The sequence below is a fragment of the Gavia stellata genome, chromosome Z (genome assembly GCF_030936135.1).
Source record: "Gavia stellata isolate bGavSte3 chromosome Z, bGavSte3.hap2, whole genome shotgun sequence".
Classification (NCBI taxonomy): Eukaryota; Metazoa; Chordata; class Aves; order Gaviiformes; family Gaviidae; genus Gavia; species Gavia stellata.
In genome coordinates this window covers 61,411,892-61,426,053 of record NC_082637.1, presented here as the reverse complement: position 1 = coordinate 61,426,053, position 14,162 = coordinate 61,411,892, and the positions used below count along the sequence as shown (strand labels likewise).

The 14,162-nt window shown below is 37.3% G+C and overlaps 1 protein-coding gene across 1 annotated transcript in view; it reads left to right on the top strand.

Moving 5' to 3' along the window:
* The window catches only part of SLCO4C1 (solute carrier organic anion transporter family member 4C1), a 28,948-nt gene extending 21,015 nt beyond the window's left edge, over window positions 1-7,933 (top strand). The window contains exons 9-13 of the mRNA XM_059834205.1: window positions 1,063-1,216; window positions 3,485-3,672; window positions 4,585-4,649; window positions 6,524-6,661; window positions 7,809-7,933. Coding sequence (XP_059690188.1) covers window positions 1,063-1,216; window positions 3,485-3,672; window positions 4,585-4,649; window positions 6,524-6,661; window positions 7,809-7,933 — 670 coding nt within the window. The remainder of the gene's footprint in view (window positions 1-1,062; window positions 1,217-3,484; window positions 3,673-4,584; window positions 4,650-6,523; window positions 6,662-7,808) is intronic.
* The last annotated feature ends 6,229 nt before the right edge of the window (window positions 7,934-14,162 follow it).

Here is a 14,162-nt window from a genome sequence, read left to right as displayed (position 1 = left end):
TAGTTATGATGTCCCTAATATTCCATGTGCAGTTTGAATTCTATGTAAGTAACCAGCTTAATTCCTATTTAAATTATTTATCCTCTTAGAATTTGTGACCATCTTAAAAGACAGGTTTCTTCAAGTGAATCTGGAACTCTCAGCTTACAGTGCAATATTTAAACTACTGGCAGTGTCAGTATCCTGGTTTCAGCTGACCTAACTCTAACCTGTGAAGCTTCTTTACTTATTACATGCACTACTACTAGAAAATCAAAGGGTGTTTTCATTCTCTCCAATTATATCTTAAGAAGGTCCCCCCACATCTCAAACTGATTTTTCATACTAATAATATAGTGGGACTACTTCAAATACGACCATGCTGTGGCCTATACTGGAAGTAAATGCCTAAATTGAGAGTAGTTATAGTAAGCAAGAGTTAAATTAAACTCTGTTCTTCATTAGTTATTCTCTAAACAGCCAGAGAAAATCTTTAAAGTCCTTTTGGGCGTGATAAGACTTTGTTTGTATGTCATGGCACTCTGCTTTTAGCATGTGCAGTCATCTTGGTGCTGGAACAACCTAGATGTCTGCACAGCAGTGTTAAAAATGGTAAAAATGCAGTGGGTTTGCAACTGGTCTTGAATACAAAACAGAAAAAACCCCTTAGAATACAATCAATAGAATAAACCATGCCAAACAGTGCTTTTAATCTTGTTGCGTTTTTTCTTAAAACTGTAAATTAAACAAATTCAAGTGTCTTAAGTGTGTGGGACAGAGGAGATGATATAAGATAAGAATTGGGTTGGGACACAGAATTCCGTCATCTGTTTTGTGAATGGAAATTGGAGGTATAATCTATGGAAGCAGTAATAGCACAAAAATAACTAGCTACAGAGTAAGTGGGAATTCCCTCTAGAGTTGTATCTACTAGAACATGGCTTATTTTTAAACAATTAAGTGCATAAATCACCTGAATTGAATAATTTGAGATTTATTATCCTATAAACGCTACATTACTTATTTACATATCTGCTGTTTTAAAATTACTTTATTAAAAGCCTATTAACTTTTACCTTTCAGAACAGGCATGCTATATAACTTAACAGCACCATGCAATTCTAACTGCAGATGTTTGCGCTCTATGTACTTCCCAGTTTGTGGCAGAGATGATGTCCAGTACTTTTCTCCCTGTTTCGCGGGATGTGCATCACACCTTTTTAACAACACAAAAAAGGTACTTTCTGCTATGAAGATAGCTGATATGGTCTGTTCTGGTTTCTTGCAACATGCATTCTATATCAAAAATGTTCTTCCTTTGGTATGACAGGAAGTTGCAGTATTTCTGAATCTAAGTGGTAGTTACTACAGGAAAAATTGGTGTGGATTGGAAATGCATGTCTAAGTAAGATGAATATTGGTATGCATCAGAGTCCAATACTCTCTGACCAGGTGCTTTTAGATATTCCACTTGTGGAGGGGGTAATGTTTAATATCAGGTTTACTTATTTGATGGCAGTTGATATTACATAGTATTTCTGATTTAGCACAGTGATACAAAATATACTAAAAACACAATACAAATATTAGTTATGCTTAGTGAAATATAGCAATTACAATACAGAGTTCAGTCGCAATACCAGTGTGATTCCCATTATGGGTCACTATAACATGCTCACCATCACGATGCTGGGCCTCCCCAGTTGTTGGGAAGGCATATGTAGGTTGAAGCCAACTCAAGCCCATTGCTTTCTTTGAAATTCTTCTGTTAGTTTTCTGGCTTTTTATATTCTGTGTTGGGCTGAGCCACGCTCTCCCCATGCTGGTCTTGCTGACTTAGGAAGACTTTTGCACTCTCTTAATGAACTCAGGGAGAAACATTTGTACCACCAGTTGATCCACTCAAATGACATAGCCATTTCTTTTCAGCATAGCTTTCTTTGCAACAGCTGTGGTCACTCACAGCCTGCATTGTTCCGTGAGCTTCATGGGCACATCATGCTTTCCCATGTCCTCTGAGCCTTCTTTCATTGTAGGGGTTTATTGGTCACTCAGTATGTTTCTCACTTGCACAGTGTCATGTTGCTTCTACTAAACTTTCTAATGCTGAACAAATAAAATTGACAATCAGAAAAGTAGAAATCAGCAACTGCCTTGACATTAAACTGCAGTTCTTACCTAGATCTTGAATCATAATGTAATGTTTATTGTATGCATGGCAACCTGCTTCTGTGAGTTTCCAAACCTTGAATGTCAGTTGCCCTTGATGTAGGAATGGTAAGCCATGAAAGTGGCTGGTTATTATTGAGCCTTCCCAGAAATGAGACATTTTCTGTGCTTGTCTCTACTAGTACAACAAACTCTTGATCAGGAATGTGGGAGGAGTGTAGGAAGATCCTAAAGGTAGGCAAACTGAACCAGCGGGTGCCTCTGGGGACTTTATATATCAGAAAAGCACAATGGTAAACGAGAGGAGGTACTGAAAATGTAGGAAGCTGACTACTTGCTGTAAAATCTTCACACTTCACTGATATATATTATTTTTTTTTCTTTGAAAACAAACTTGGGTGGATTTAAATGAAGCGCATAGGACTATTCTATTTGTTCACCAGTCTAAGCTTGAAGAATAAGGCTTGAGGAAATAGTGGTGCAAGTAGATGTGAATCTAAAGAATGAATCCTATTCATGTAACAGTTTTTAGTAGTCAACACAGTTAAAGGTCTTTGGAATATAACTTTAGAATTGCACAGAAATAATCAGCAGTTTTGGTTAATAAACTAAGTAACAGTTAAGATTAGTTTAGACTTTTGAGAACCATGTAAGATACTGTCTGCTGTAAGGGAACTGACGCTTTTGGCTACCCTTTGTTCAGAAGTTACACTTTGCAAATGAAACTAGTCTTGTGTGGGGAAGACTCCAAACCTTGACACCCTCCATAGTGTTTAATGTTTTCAAAGAGGTGATTTGTTTGAAAGTTATATATTTCCAAAATTTTTATATCTATATGTATCGCTATAAAATAGTCTTGTTTTGAACACTGTAGCTTGCCCTTTCTTAATTTTATACAGTAACTAGTGTTATCTTCACTGATTTGTAATGAGTCGAGTGCAAAAGTTAGCATTTCAAGGCTTACACTGTTGGTGTTTTGTATAATATTATGTACTGCATATGGTCATTCCTCTAACATCTTCTTTAGTTTTAAGGGTTTTTTTATGCTTGTACCTAAAAACTTGCTCCATACAAAATGGAGACTATCACTGTCTTTTTAGACCGCAAAACCAAAAATAATTTTTGCTTAGGTGAGCTGGATCAGTCAAGTTCTGCTGAATCAGTTTTAATAATGAGGGTTACAGTGTCATATGATCATCAGGAATGGATGTTTCCCATACTGTAAAGTCAGGGTTTATTCTTGTATTGTGTGATACAGACCAGATGAATATCAACCATATTAGTGTCACTTTGTGTCATTTTTAGAGCTAAATTTTGTTTTATAAATCATTTGTAGACATACCACAACTGTTCCTGTATTGGGAAACCAAAAAGAGAAAATGGTTCAGAAGACTTTCTCTATGAAGCTGTCCCTGGGAAATGTCCAACACAATGCAAATTTTTACCTTTATTCCTGACCTTCTTCTTTTTTGCTGTTGTTTTTACATTTATGGCTGTTACTCCAACTACTGTGGCCATTCTCAGGTATGTTTTTTGGGCTCAGAAGTAGGTAGCATTCTTGTGAAAATTCAGATCAGTAAAATACTCTAATTTGTTTTGCTTTGGAATGTGGACTTAAAACAATGTGCAAGGGATTTCCTGTTTTTGTACTTTGTGTAGTAAGCAGGCAGTACTTGAAGTCATATAACTGTTTGCTGTCTCCGTAATTACATTTGGTTAGTAGATACTGTTTGAATCTATTAAAAAAAAAAATAAACCCCAAAACTTTCCTACCTGTAGCAAAGTCCCTCTTATGGGAGCACTCTTGATTGTTTTAGTCAAAGCAAGGAGTAAATGTGCCATGCGCTTGGATGAAGAAAGTACTCAACTAGCCTGTATATCGGTAGTGCCAGGATTTCAAATTGTACCAAGAAAAGAAGAAAATAACAATCGGTCTCATTCTCAACCTTTGCTTCTGTCTCAGTTCAGAGTTCTGACTTGAAAAATCGTAGTCTGTCAAGAACTGTAGACTACTTTTCATATGATATTGATGTTTTATGTGTGGTAGTCATTAATGTAAAATGTGGCAGCATGTATTTGGCTGTTAACCAGTGGTTTGACTGTCTTTTGAATCACTGAAATTCATGTTCTGTGGAAAAAATGTGCAACAGTATATCAGGGTGCTGCTGGGAAGCTATCTTTTTATTTATACTGTTTTGTTAAACTAGTTCAATCTAAAATTCCTTGATGAGCTATAGGAGTTGCTTCTATCTTTTGTCAAAACACCTCTTGAAGTTCTTTAGTTACTTGTTCTGCACACTGGATTTCTAAAACCCTCTGCAATTAACAGGTTAAAAGAGTATAGTAAGACAAAGCATATTCTCTGAGGGACAAAGCAGAGAAATGGAACAGTTAAAACTTGTTTACCAAGTCTTAAACTGTAAATCTTGTTTACAGGTGTGTGCCAGATAAACAGCGCTCATTTGCTCTTGGAGTACAGTCAGTGTTTCTACGATTACTGGGTATGACTTTCTTGTTGAAACACTTGCCTCTGAATAATCTACTTATTTGATGTTTTTCTAGACTTAAAAAATAATGCATTAAGAAGCTTTCAGAGGAGCTTGAAGCAATCTGTCATTGGCTTATAGAATACACTTGTTATAAGGCAGATGCCATCTGGATTCAAATCCCTCTTAATATAGGGCATGCATGCTCATTTTAGCCTTTTTTGTTCTTAATCAGCACAAACAGAATACAGGTAACTGTCCTCCTTTCAGCAAAAGGCACCTGCTGTCAGTCCCCCCAGAAGGAGGCCTATTCTGAAAGTTGAGATAAGGTAAAGTGATGTAATAGAACACAGCTTCATGTAGTCAGCATCTCAAGTTCTGAAAGAAAAGAAAGTGATACTGTCTCATACAGTTGTGTCCTTATTGGCCATGCTAGTATATTTTGAAATGGATAGGTGGAGTCTTCCCTCTTCTCCCTTCCCTTTCAATTCCTTTGACTGATTTTAGCCTTTATTGAAATTGTAGACGCTTGTACATAATTAATTACTGAGTTTTTATGTGGGAAATCTACTACTAAAATTCTAAACCTAAGCATCTCCAGGATCTCAGTAAGACAGGTGAATCACCTTAGATAAAACGTAAAGCTAAATGTAGGTATTCTCTGAACCACTCATTTGAATTTTCTCAAGCATATTTTAAACGTTTTTGGTTTTGTCTTAGACTTTCTAAATGGCATGTGTAACTCGAGACCGAGTCAAGGCTCGGTTACTGAGTAACCTTTTATGTCAATATTTAGTACTGCAGCCATTCCCTGCCATTTGAGATCATCTAGCAGTGTAAGTTCTGCTTTGCTGTATCTATTGGAACTCCAATTAATCTAAGTAATTCTACCAATAAAGCATATCAACACTACCTCTCAGCTAACTTCTACCTATGAGGTTGTTTACTCTTAAGTGTTGTATGAGGTCTTACCTGTTTGATTTTACTCAAAGTTAAGATATCTATGGCAGAGTCTTAACTCTTGATTTCATTGTGGAACAGAGGATAGGAGAACCTTTCGCACTGCCTGGACTGACTGTGGCTGAAGAAGGCAGCAACTAACAGCATTACTACCATCAAGATATTTACGCTGTAGACCTGAGGAATCACTCAGGGGTCCTAAACAGAAGAGCTATAGTGAGGACATAGCTGCTAGTTAGCTCAAGAACAGTTTAGGCCTTGAGTAGGTTAGGTAGACATGCAATGATGCACCTAGAGCGTGTATAACAAAATTGGTTATACCTGGATGCAAAACACTTGTGTTTCATAAAGCACTGTTGTAACAAAAATCACACAAATCTAATAAATTCTACACAGGAATAATTTTAAAACTACTCATTTTACATTAAATTTTTACTAGAAGCTTGGCTACATCTGAGGGATGGAAAAAAATGTATACTTGAACCTGTTAACATAATAATATTTTAGTTCTCTGAATTTGGAACAGGTTAGTGTATGTGATTTGAGGAAAGGGACTTCTTTTCATTCAGTTAAAATCCTGCTTCCTTGATTAGCTGTTTTCCCCCTAATTTTAATCACATTTTTCTTTTCCAATGAAAATTGAGGAAGTTAAAAGAAGCTCAAGTCTTTGAGCAAACTTCTTGCTTGATAAAGTGAGAACTGTATAAAGAATTAACTAACACTCTATGCATCCTACCTATTTAGAGCAATGGAAGAGGCACACTTGCTATGTAATGTGAGCCCTATGACTTTGATTAAAATGTTATGTTTGGTGTGTGGCTATCCCATTTTATCTTCCCCACCAGCTTGGCATTTCACCATATGCATTAAGACCAGGTAAGACTATTCCAAGTAACTCAAACGTTCTAACATGTTACTGTGGTTTTTAGGTACTATTCCTGGACCAATTTTATTTGGTATTGCTATAGACAACAGTTGTACTCTGTGGGATATTAATGAATGTAAAACTAAAGGAGCCTGTTGGGTTTATGACAATGAAAGAATGGCTTATCTGCTGATGGGCATAAGTAAGTGACTTCCTCATATTATGTACAAGTACGAGGTAATAGATATACTGGCCTTGACTGCTAGATGGGAATTATTTTAAAATAGAATCTTAAAATTTTATTTTTTAGCAGCAGTGTTTTTTTAAAAAAAACCTTAATTTTCTTCATAAATAATAAAAAGCAAAATATCATGGAAAGAGCAAGACCACATTAAGTGGTTCTTAAAAATTACCTGAAAATTTTTTTTAATAACAATAAAACAAAATAGTTTTGCTCTTCAGTCTTTCTTCATTATCACACTGTATTTACTGAATTTTAAGGGATTGGCACACATTTCAGTCTTACCTGGCTTTGTCTGTTGGCAGCTTAAGGGCTAAGGGCCTTTCTTCCTCTTGTCATATTTCAGTTCTTTTCCCTAAATTAATATCAAGATCTTGGAAATATCTCTGAACACTAGTCAAAAATTCTCCAACTTTTTTAACAATCTGTTCCCTTCAAGTGTGTGGGGTATATATGTCTGGGGGAGGGAAGGCAGGCTAAGCTTGCATCTGTGATAACTGCTGTTGTCCGGTCTTCTAGCAACTGTGATACTTAAAGTGCATAAACTGAACTGCTAACATCTGATCTTGAAACTGAAAAAGCAGAAGTTACAATGTCAGTTTTCAGTATCTCTCAGGCATACTTGTGATAAAATCCCTCCTCTTTCCCCCTCTCCTTGCCCCCCAAGTTGCACAAACACCACTAGGTACCAGCAGTAAGTAAATGGAACAACCTTTTGAGGTAGCTGAGGAGAGAATACTTAACAGGTTTGTATATGGGAAGTTTTAGTTTGTGGCAAAGAGAATATTGATGCAATAAAGAACAGTACTGAAACAAGAAGTAAGGAAGACTTGCACTTCAGGCTAGAATGGGGTGAAGAAACACAGAAACTGAAGTAAAGGCAATAGCTGCTGCAAACAAGAACTGGCAGGCAGGTGAGGGGTCTGAAGTCAGTTGGAAGACTGCCTTTACCAGCCCTTTGCAGTTCATGTAAAATACATTGAAATTCACAGCATCCATTTAAAAGTTTTAGTGTAACTCACCATGTGAAACTTTATAAATGACTGAAATACTCTTGTCTGCTATCGAAGGTGACTGCAATAAGGACTCTTCTATTCTTTGCATTCAGGTGCTGCTTGCAAAATCGTCACGATCATCTTTGTGGTCATGGCAGTATGTTTGTACAAGCCTCCACCAGCAAGTGCAGCCCTGTCACAAAAGGATTCAGAAATGGTATCTGCTATACACACATAAATCATAAGCAAATTGGGGTCTTTCATGAGAAGCCAATAAGAATAAGCACTGCTACAGCACTTGTACCAAAGTTCTTGTAGACCATTACCTAAATATCAAAGATCACATTCAGTTCTTGAACTACTTAAAATATTTGTGAATGTGTAGTTTTCTCTAACTTGCTAGACATACTTTTCAGTATTCCGTTGTGTATATCCACAAAATTGACACTTAAATTTGCAGTCTAATTTTAAATGTCTAATTTATAACTTAAGTGAAACAAGGTGGAATACTCTGATCAAAAAAACAGCAAAAATGTGCTTAACTGGGCTGACTGAGCCCCGTTTCTCCCTGCTTATAAAATAAATACCTAAGTGAGACTGTAGTGGGAGAAAACAAGTAACTTGGTATATTAAAGGGAACTGTGGATGTTTAAATTGGACTTACTTTAATGTGCACATAATCTGGGCTAGTGCCTTAGCTGGGGATTTTGACTGTAGATACACTGGGAATGTGCAAGTATGGACACGTGTTAAAAATATTTTTACATGTTATCTTAATGACATAAGTTCACTTTTCAGTATCTGTAGAAAAATGTGAATAGTTATTATAGGATAGCTGGGTTTGTAACAGCAAAATGTTTGTTAATTAAAGTGCCTGAGTTTCTATCTGGAATATATACAGAAAGTTGCTGTCCAGCTGCTTTCTTTAGGCATTGTTAACATTTTTCCTGTAAAATTTGAAAATAAAACCTATTTTCTTACTACTTCTGTGTATGCTGTGTAATTTCTAAGTGACAGAGTTCTAGGCTTCTCAACTCCAAGAAACACAATGCTGAAAGCTAGCAAAGAATAGGTATGCAAGCATCAAAAGGAAAATATAGCTTTAGTTGCTTTAGTTTAGCTTTTGACTTACACACTGCATGCTATTAAAAACTGTATAGCACAACAGATGTGCTGCACAAATTATTCACTTATTCACCAGATAATTAAACTATATTGCCTGCTACTGAAATATCATTCAATATTGACTGGAAATTTTTAATGAGCCATATATCCTCTGCACTTGCTTTACTTTGTTAATGTAAACTTCCTTTCTGTTACACTGGCTATGCATGTCACTCTTATGTAGCAGTGTGTGCCCTTTTCATCTGGTTACATGGACTTCACTCATTGACTCCACCAAGATTTTTAAACAAGTGCTACAGCAAAGGATTGTGGCATATGGGTCATGTTTCATCTAATTCTTTAAATACAGCTGTTAAACTAGGTAGAGATTAAGTATACAACTCAAGAGGATGATCCTCTGTAACTCTTTAGAAAGAACTATTCAGGAAATAAAGCAAAATAGGCTATACCTTCTGAAGGAACAAGACTTCCTTTTGAAGCAGAGGAGGAAAGGGGCAGAATACAACAACTGAATTTATGGTTGCTCTGTTTAGTTGAATGTCTCCTGGTAACATTGTTTCCTGATAAATGGGCTCATAGCAAGGTGAGTAACTTCCCTTGAAAGAACTAAATACTGATCTTCCATAAAGTTTGGGAATGTGGCCCAGTTTCCAGCTCTGACATGGTTTGTGTGGGGTATAGCAAATCACTTAACCATAATAAAGACGTGCAGTATGGCAGCTAGACTGGTAAACTTGCTTCTCCTGTTCTATCTTAGGCTGTGAGATCATAGTTTACAGTTTCTGCTGCTTAATGTGCAGATTACAGAACTTTCAGGGCAGAGCAACAGGAGCTTCCCCTTCTGAGGAAGTTACGAGCACTCTTAGTTACACTGGAGTGGTTAGTTGGGTGGAGAAGGAAGGAAGTATTGCCATGGTGTAAAATTACAGTTAATGCTAAAGGCTGTTGCAATTTATAATCTAGCCTATGACTTGTTAAAAATTACCATCTCTGGTTTAGGAGGAGCAGCACAATGGTTAGAAGAGAGACCAAATATTTGGAACTTGGGAAGTTTACCCATTTATCTTGTGTCACAGCAATACTAAATTAATAGATACAGCAATAGGTAGTGGATGGCAGTAGATGTTGTGTCAAAGGTTTTACTAAATAAAGGTAAATATAAACCACAAGCTGAACAAGGGATGTTAGGTATTTGGACAGGGAGGGTGAATTAAAAACTACCCAAATGACTGGCCCCAGAGGGTCAAAGCACAAAGTCCAGATCAAGTCAAATCACTAATGCTGTACCCTACAGATCAATTCTGGGGCCAATCCAGTTCAACCTGGATTGACTAATGGCCTGAATGATGGGATAGATTGTGCTCCATAGGAGTGGATGATAGACCAGATGGTTGTGCTGCCATCCAGAGGAACTTTGACAAGCTGGCAAAGTAGGCAAATGGGAACCTCATGAAGTTCAACAAGGGGAAGTGCTAAGACCTGCGCACTCAGAAACAAATAACACCATGCACCAGTAACATGCAGGGGGTCACCCAGCTGGAAAGCAGCCCTTCAGAGAAGGCCCTTGGCTTCATGGTTGACAAGCTGACTGCAAGTCAGCAATACACCCTTTCTTCAAAAAAGATGAATAGCATCCTGGGCTGCGTTAGGCAAAGCACTGCCAGCAGCTTGAGGGATGTGATCCTTCCCCTCTACTCAGCAGTGGTGAGGACACACATGGAGTGCTGGTTTCAGTTCTGGGCTCTCCAGAACAAGAGCATTACAGACTTACTGGAGGGAGTGTGGTGCAGGGTTACAAAGATGATTAAAGGACTGGAGTATCTTTCATACTGAGAGAACTGTGGAAGCTCTCTTCAGCCAGGAAAAGAGGAAGGCTCAGGGGGATCTGGGCCTTGAAGAGGGGCAAGCCAGACTCTTCTTATTAATGCCCAGCTAACTGGACAGGAGGCAGTGGGCACAAACTGAAATACATGAAGTTGCCTCTGAACACAATTTTTTTTTTAACTGTGAAGATGGTCAAACATTGGAACAGGTTGCCCTAGAAGTTGTGGAGTCACCGTGCTTGGAGATGTTTAAAAACTGATTGGACATGATCCTGAATAATCTTTTCTGTCTAACCTTCCTTGAGCAGGGGGTTTGGACTAGATGGTCTCAAGCAGTGCCTTCCAATCTAAATAGTTCTGTGTTTATGTGAGATGCTCCTCAGTGTGGCCTTTGTCCCATTCACCATATGATGTGTAACTTCGATACAGATTCTTGCAAGAGAAGACTGTCTGTTCCTGCAAAGTGTCCTTTGGTTTCTTTTTTTGGGGTTTGTTGGTTTTTTTGTTTGTTGTTTTTTTTTTAATATCAGCTTGTACCTCATGTTAAACAACAGTTAGCAGCTCATACTGTCTGTCTCACTGGGTGATATTAGTTCTTTTCATGCTGACAGTGATAAAACATTTCAAACAGCAGTTGACAGTCTTCCGTGATTTGTACATGCTCTGTGAACTACTCTTGGGAGTGCTTGGACCACTAAATTCATGGACTCATAGCTTTGAGGTTGTATTAACTATCACAGATTTGGGGTTTAAGAAGAATCTCAAGTATTGTCCAAAATAAAGATGATTTTAAACTTTTTGAAAGTTGCATCTTGTAACTAGCATGATTATTTTTAGAAACAAATCCTAGTGCAAATGAGGCTGTCCAACTAAACATTGTAGTTGAGCATAAGTTTTAATTCATCTGTGAGCCAGAAGTAAGCTTCTAAACCTAAGTATATTGCCCTGCATGTCTAGTCTCCAAAATTTTATTAGGTCTTCTGCTTTGTAAATCTGTAGGATTCCAGGAGTCTTACAAGGGAGTGACAGTAATTAGCTGTTACAGTTGAGACTAAACTTCTGATCTAAGCTTCCCTCATTGTTGTGTGTTCTTTTATCCCAAAATCAAGACTGCATTTCTCTCTGTTCTGCAGAGGAAGGATGATGATAAGATAATCTCAAGCTGTCTTTGGAGAGTGGAAGCTGGAGCCCCTGTTAAAATAAGTGAATTCTTTGTGTTTGAGCACTTGTCCAAAGTGAGTATCTTAACACCGAAATTCACTGCAATGGCAAGAGAACATTCTTTCTGGCTTCATGAATACTGAGAAAGGGGAAAACCTGAATTTTATTTTGCATGTGGCTACCATACATATCATTACTTTAAAGTATGTTGTATACATACCTTGCTTGCAGAGTCTTTTTGCACATGATTAGAGGTATCTGAACAAAATGACCTGAATAGGTTGGTTGTAAACAGAGTAGACCCAAGTATGTGTACTGATATATTATGGACAAAACCAGGGGAACCTTAGGAATGTTGCAGCTTTCTAGCTGTTTTTACATATTTGAAGTTCAGTGGCTGACCATTACTGAGGTGGTGGCAGTAGGTCTTGCACTGCTTCCTGGTCTAAAACATGTTAAAGGTAGATCAGGTGTAAATAAATGTAAGAGATGAGGTGTAAATAAATGTAAGAAAATTACTGAAAAAGCATCTTTCAGGTCTGAAAGTCTTCAAAAGGCTTGTGGGTTGAGTAGTATTTCAGTTTGGGAATGAATGAGTGTGAAATACTTCTGTAATCTTTTGTTACAGTAGCAGAACATACAGTTGTGATTTAACATATGACTGCAGTTTTTTGTTTGTGGGGGTTTTTTGTTGCTGTTGTGGGTTTTGTGTTGTTTTTTGTTTTTTGTTTTTTGTTTTTTGTTTTTTTTGCCACCAGATGGCTCTGTTTCTGCTAACAAAAGTCAGATTTTTTTTTTGGTTGGAACATTATGGGTCTTTAGAATACAGAGCAGAATATATGCAGCTTTTGCAAAAATACTCTGTTAATGGAAGTGTGACTGGTGTCTTTTGCCTGCTTGATTTCTGTTTTTGCAGTGGCAGTGACTTCCTTCTTGTGGTAAATACATGAATATGCCGGCTTATGATTTCTTTTCTTTTTATAACACATCTGTGCAGCACTCTATACAACTCTATTTTTGTATGGGTTCTTGTGTTTCTTTTTCCCCAAAGACAGAAATCCTCAGGCAGCAAGGGTCAGTGTTAGATTAGAGAAGCTTTACGAAAATACGGAGGGAGCCAATGAATCTTATATCTCAATAATAAATGATGCAGAAAAGCTGGAATACATTACTTGTGTGCTGCTTCCATGGCAAATATACCCAGAAGAGTGAGTCTGCTATACAGAGGAGTCTAATGAATTTGGGCTGCCTACTCCTGTGTGTGCATTTCAAAATCTGTATAATGTGAGTGCTGGTAACTGGTTATAAAACACCCACTTGTCTCCAGTTTACAGAATACCTTAGTAAATACAAAAAATGGAAGTCCCAGGGGCACATATAAAGTTTTTTCTGATCATTATTAATCTTTAAGTATTCATATTGAATAAGTGAATTTTTATCACGAATTGGAGCTCTTGAGCAGAGGTGAAATGTAAACCAGGAAAATAAAATTCACACTGAGTATGGAGATTGCCATTGCCTCCAAATTATTCAGGAATTTCTAATAATGGCTGGGCTAACTTGAGAGCTGTTTTGCCCCCAGTATTTTGCTCTGAGATTGTCTTTATAGAAGCAAAATGAGGAAATACTTAACTTGTTTGGAAATAACCCCAAAATAATAAAGTAGGGTCATCTGGTCTGAAGACAGTGAAGGTTTTGCTATTTATTTAAAGGGAATCAGGGTGCTTAGACAAATTGCAAGACAATTGTTTAATATTTGATGCATTTACTATATATCCAGCTGGAGGAAGTTGGTGTCACAAAATTGAAAGGATTTGCTAACCTATAAAACTTGTAAGAAATGACTGACCTAGGACAGAAATGCAGGCTGGAGAGAGAAAATTAATGCTTTTCAAAAGTGTTTTTCCTACCTATCACCTTTTAAAAACGTCTCACTTGTCATGTTTTAATTGACTAGATATAGAGGTTGGTTTCATAGATTAGGAAAAGCGGGCTGATTAATGCAAATCCACATCTCCACCTTTGCACTTTGTTTTTCTCAGTTCTCATTCCTTTGAATGGCAAACTGTCAGGCTACAGATAATGGAGGCTCCAAATCACTGAAGTAATTACCTGCAATAAGTGAACTGAAGCAGTTCCAGCAAGATATTGGCAAATAAACATACCAAAACAGCTGTAACAGGAGACATGAAATGAGACAAAAGAAATGAGGGCTGACAGTGTGACACATGGGAGGAAATTCATACAGGAGATGAAGAAGATTACATCGCTATTGTATTTCATTCTAGTCAAAGTGTACGACCTGCATTTGAAATGCTTTGTAAATCAGTTATTTGTGCCTATGGGAACACAAGGACA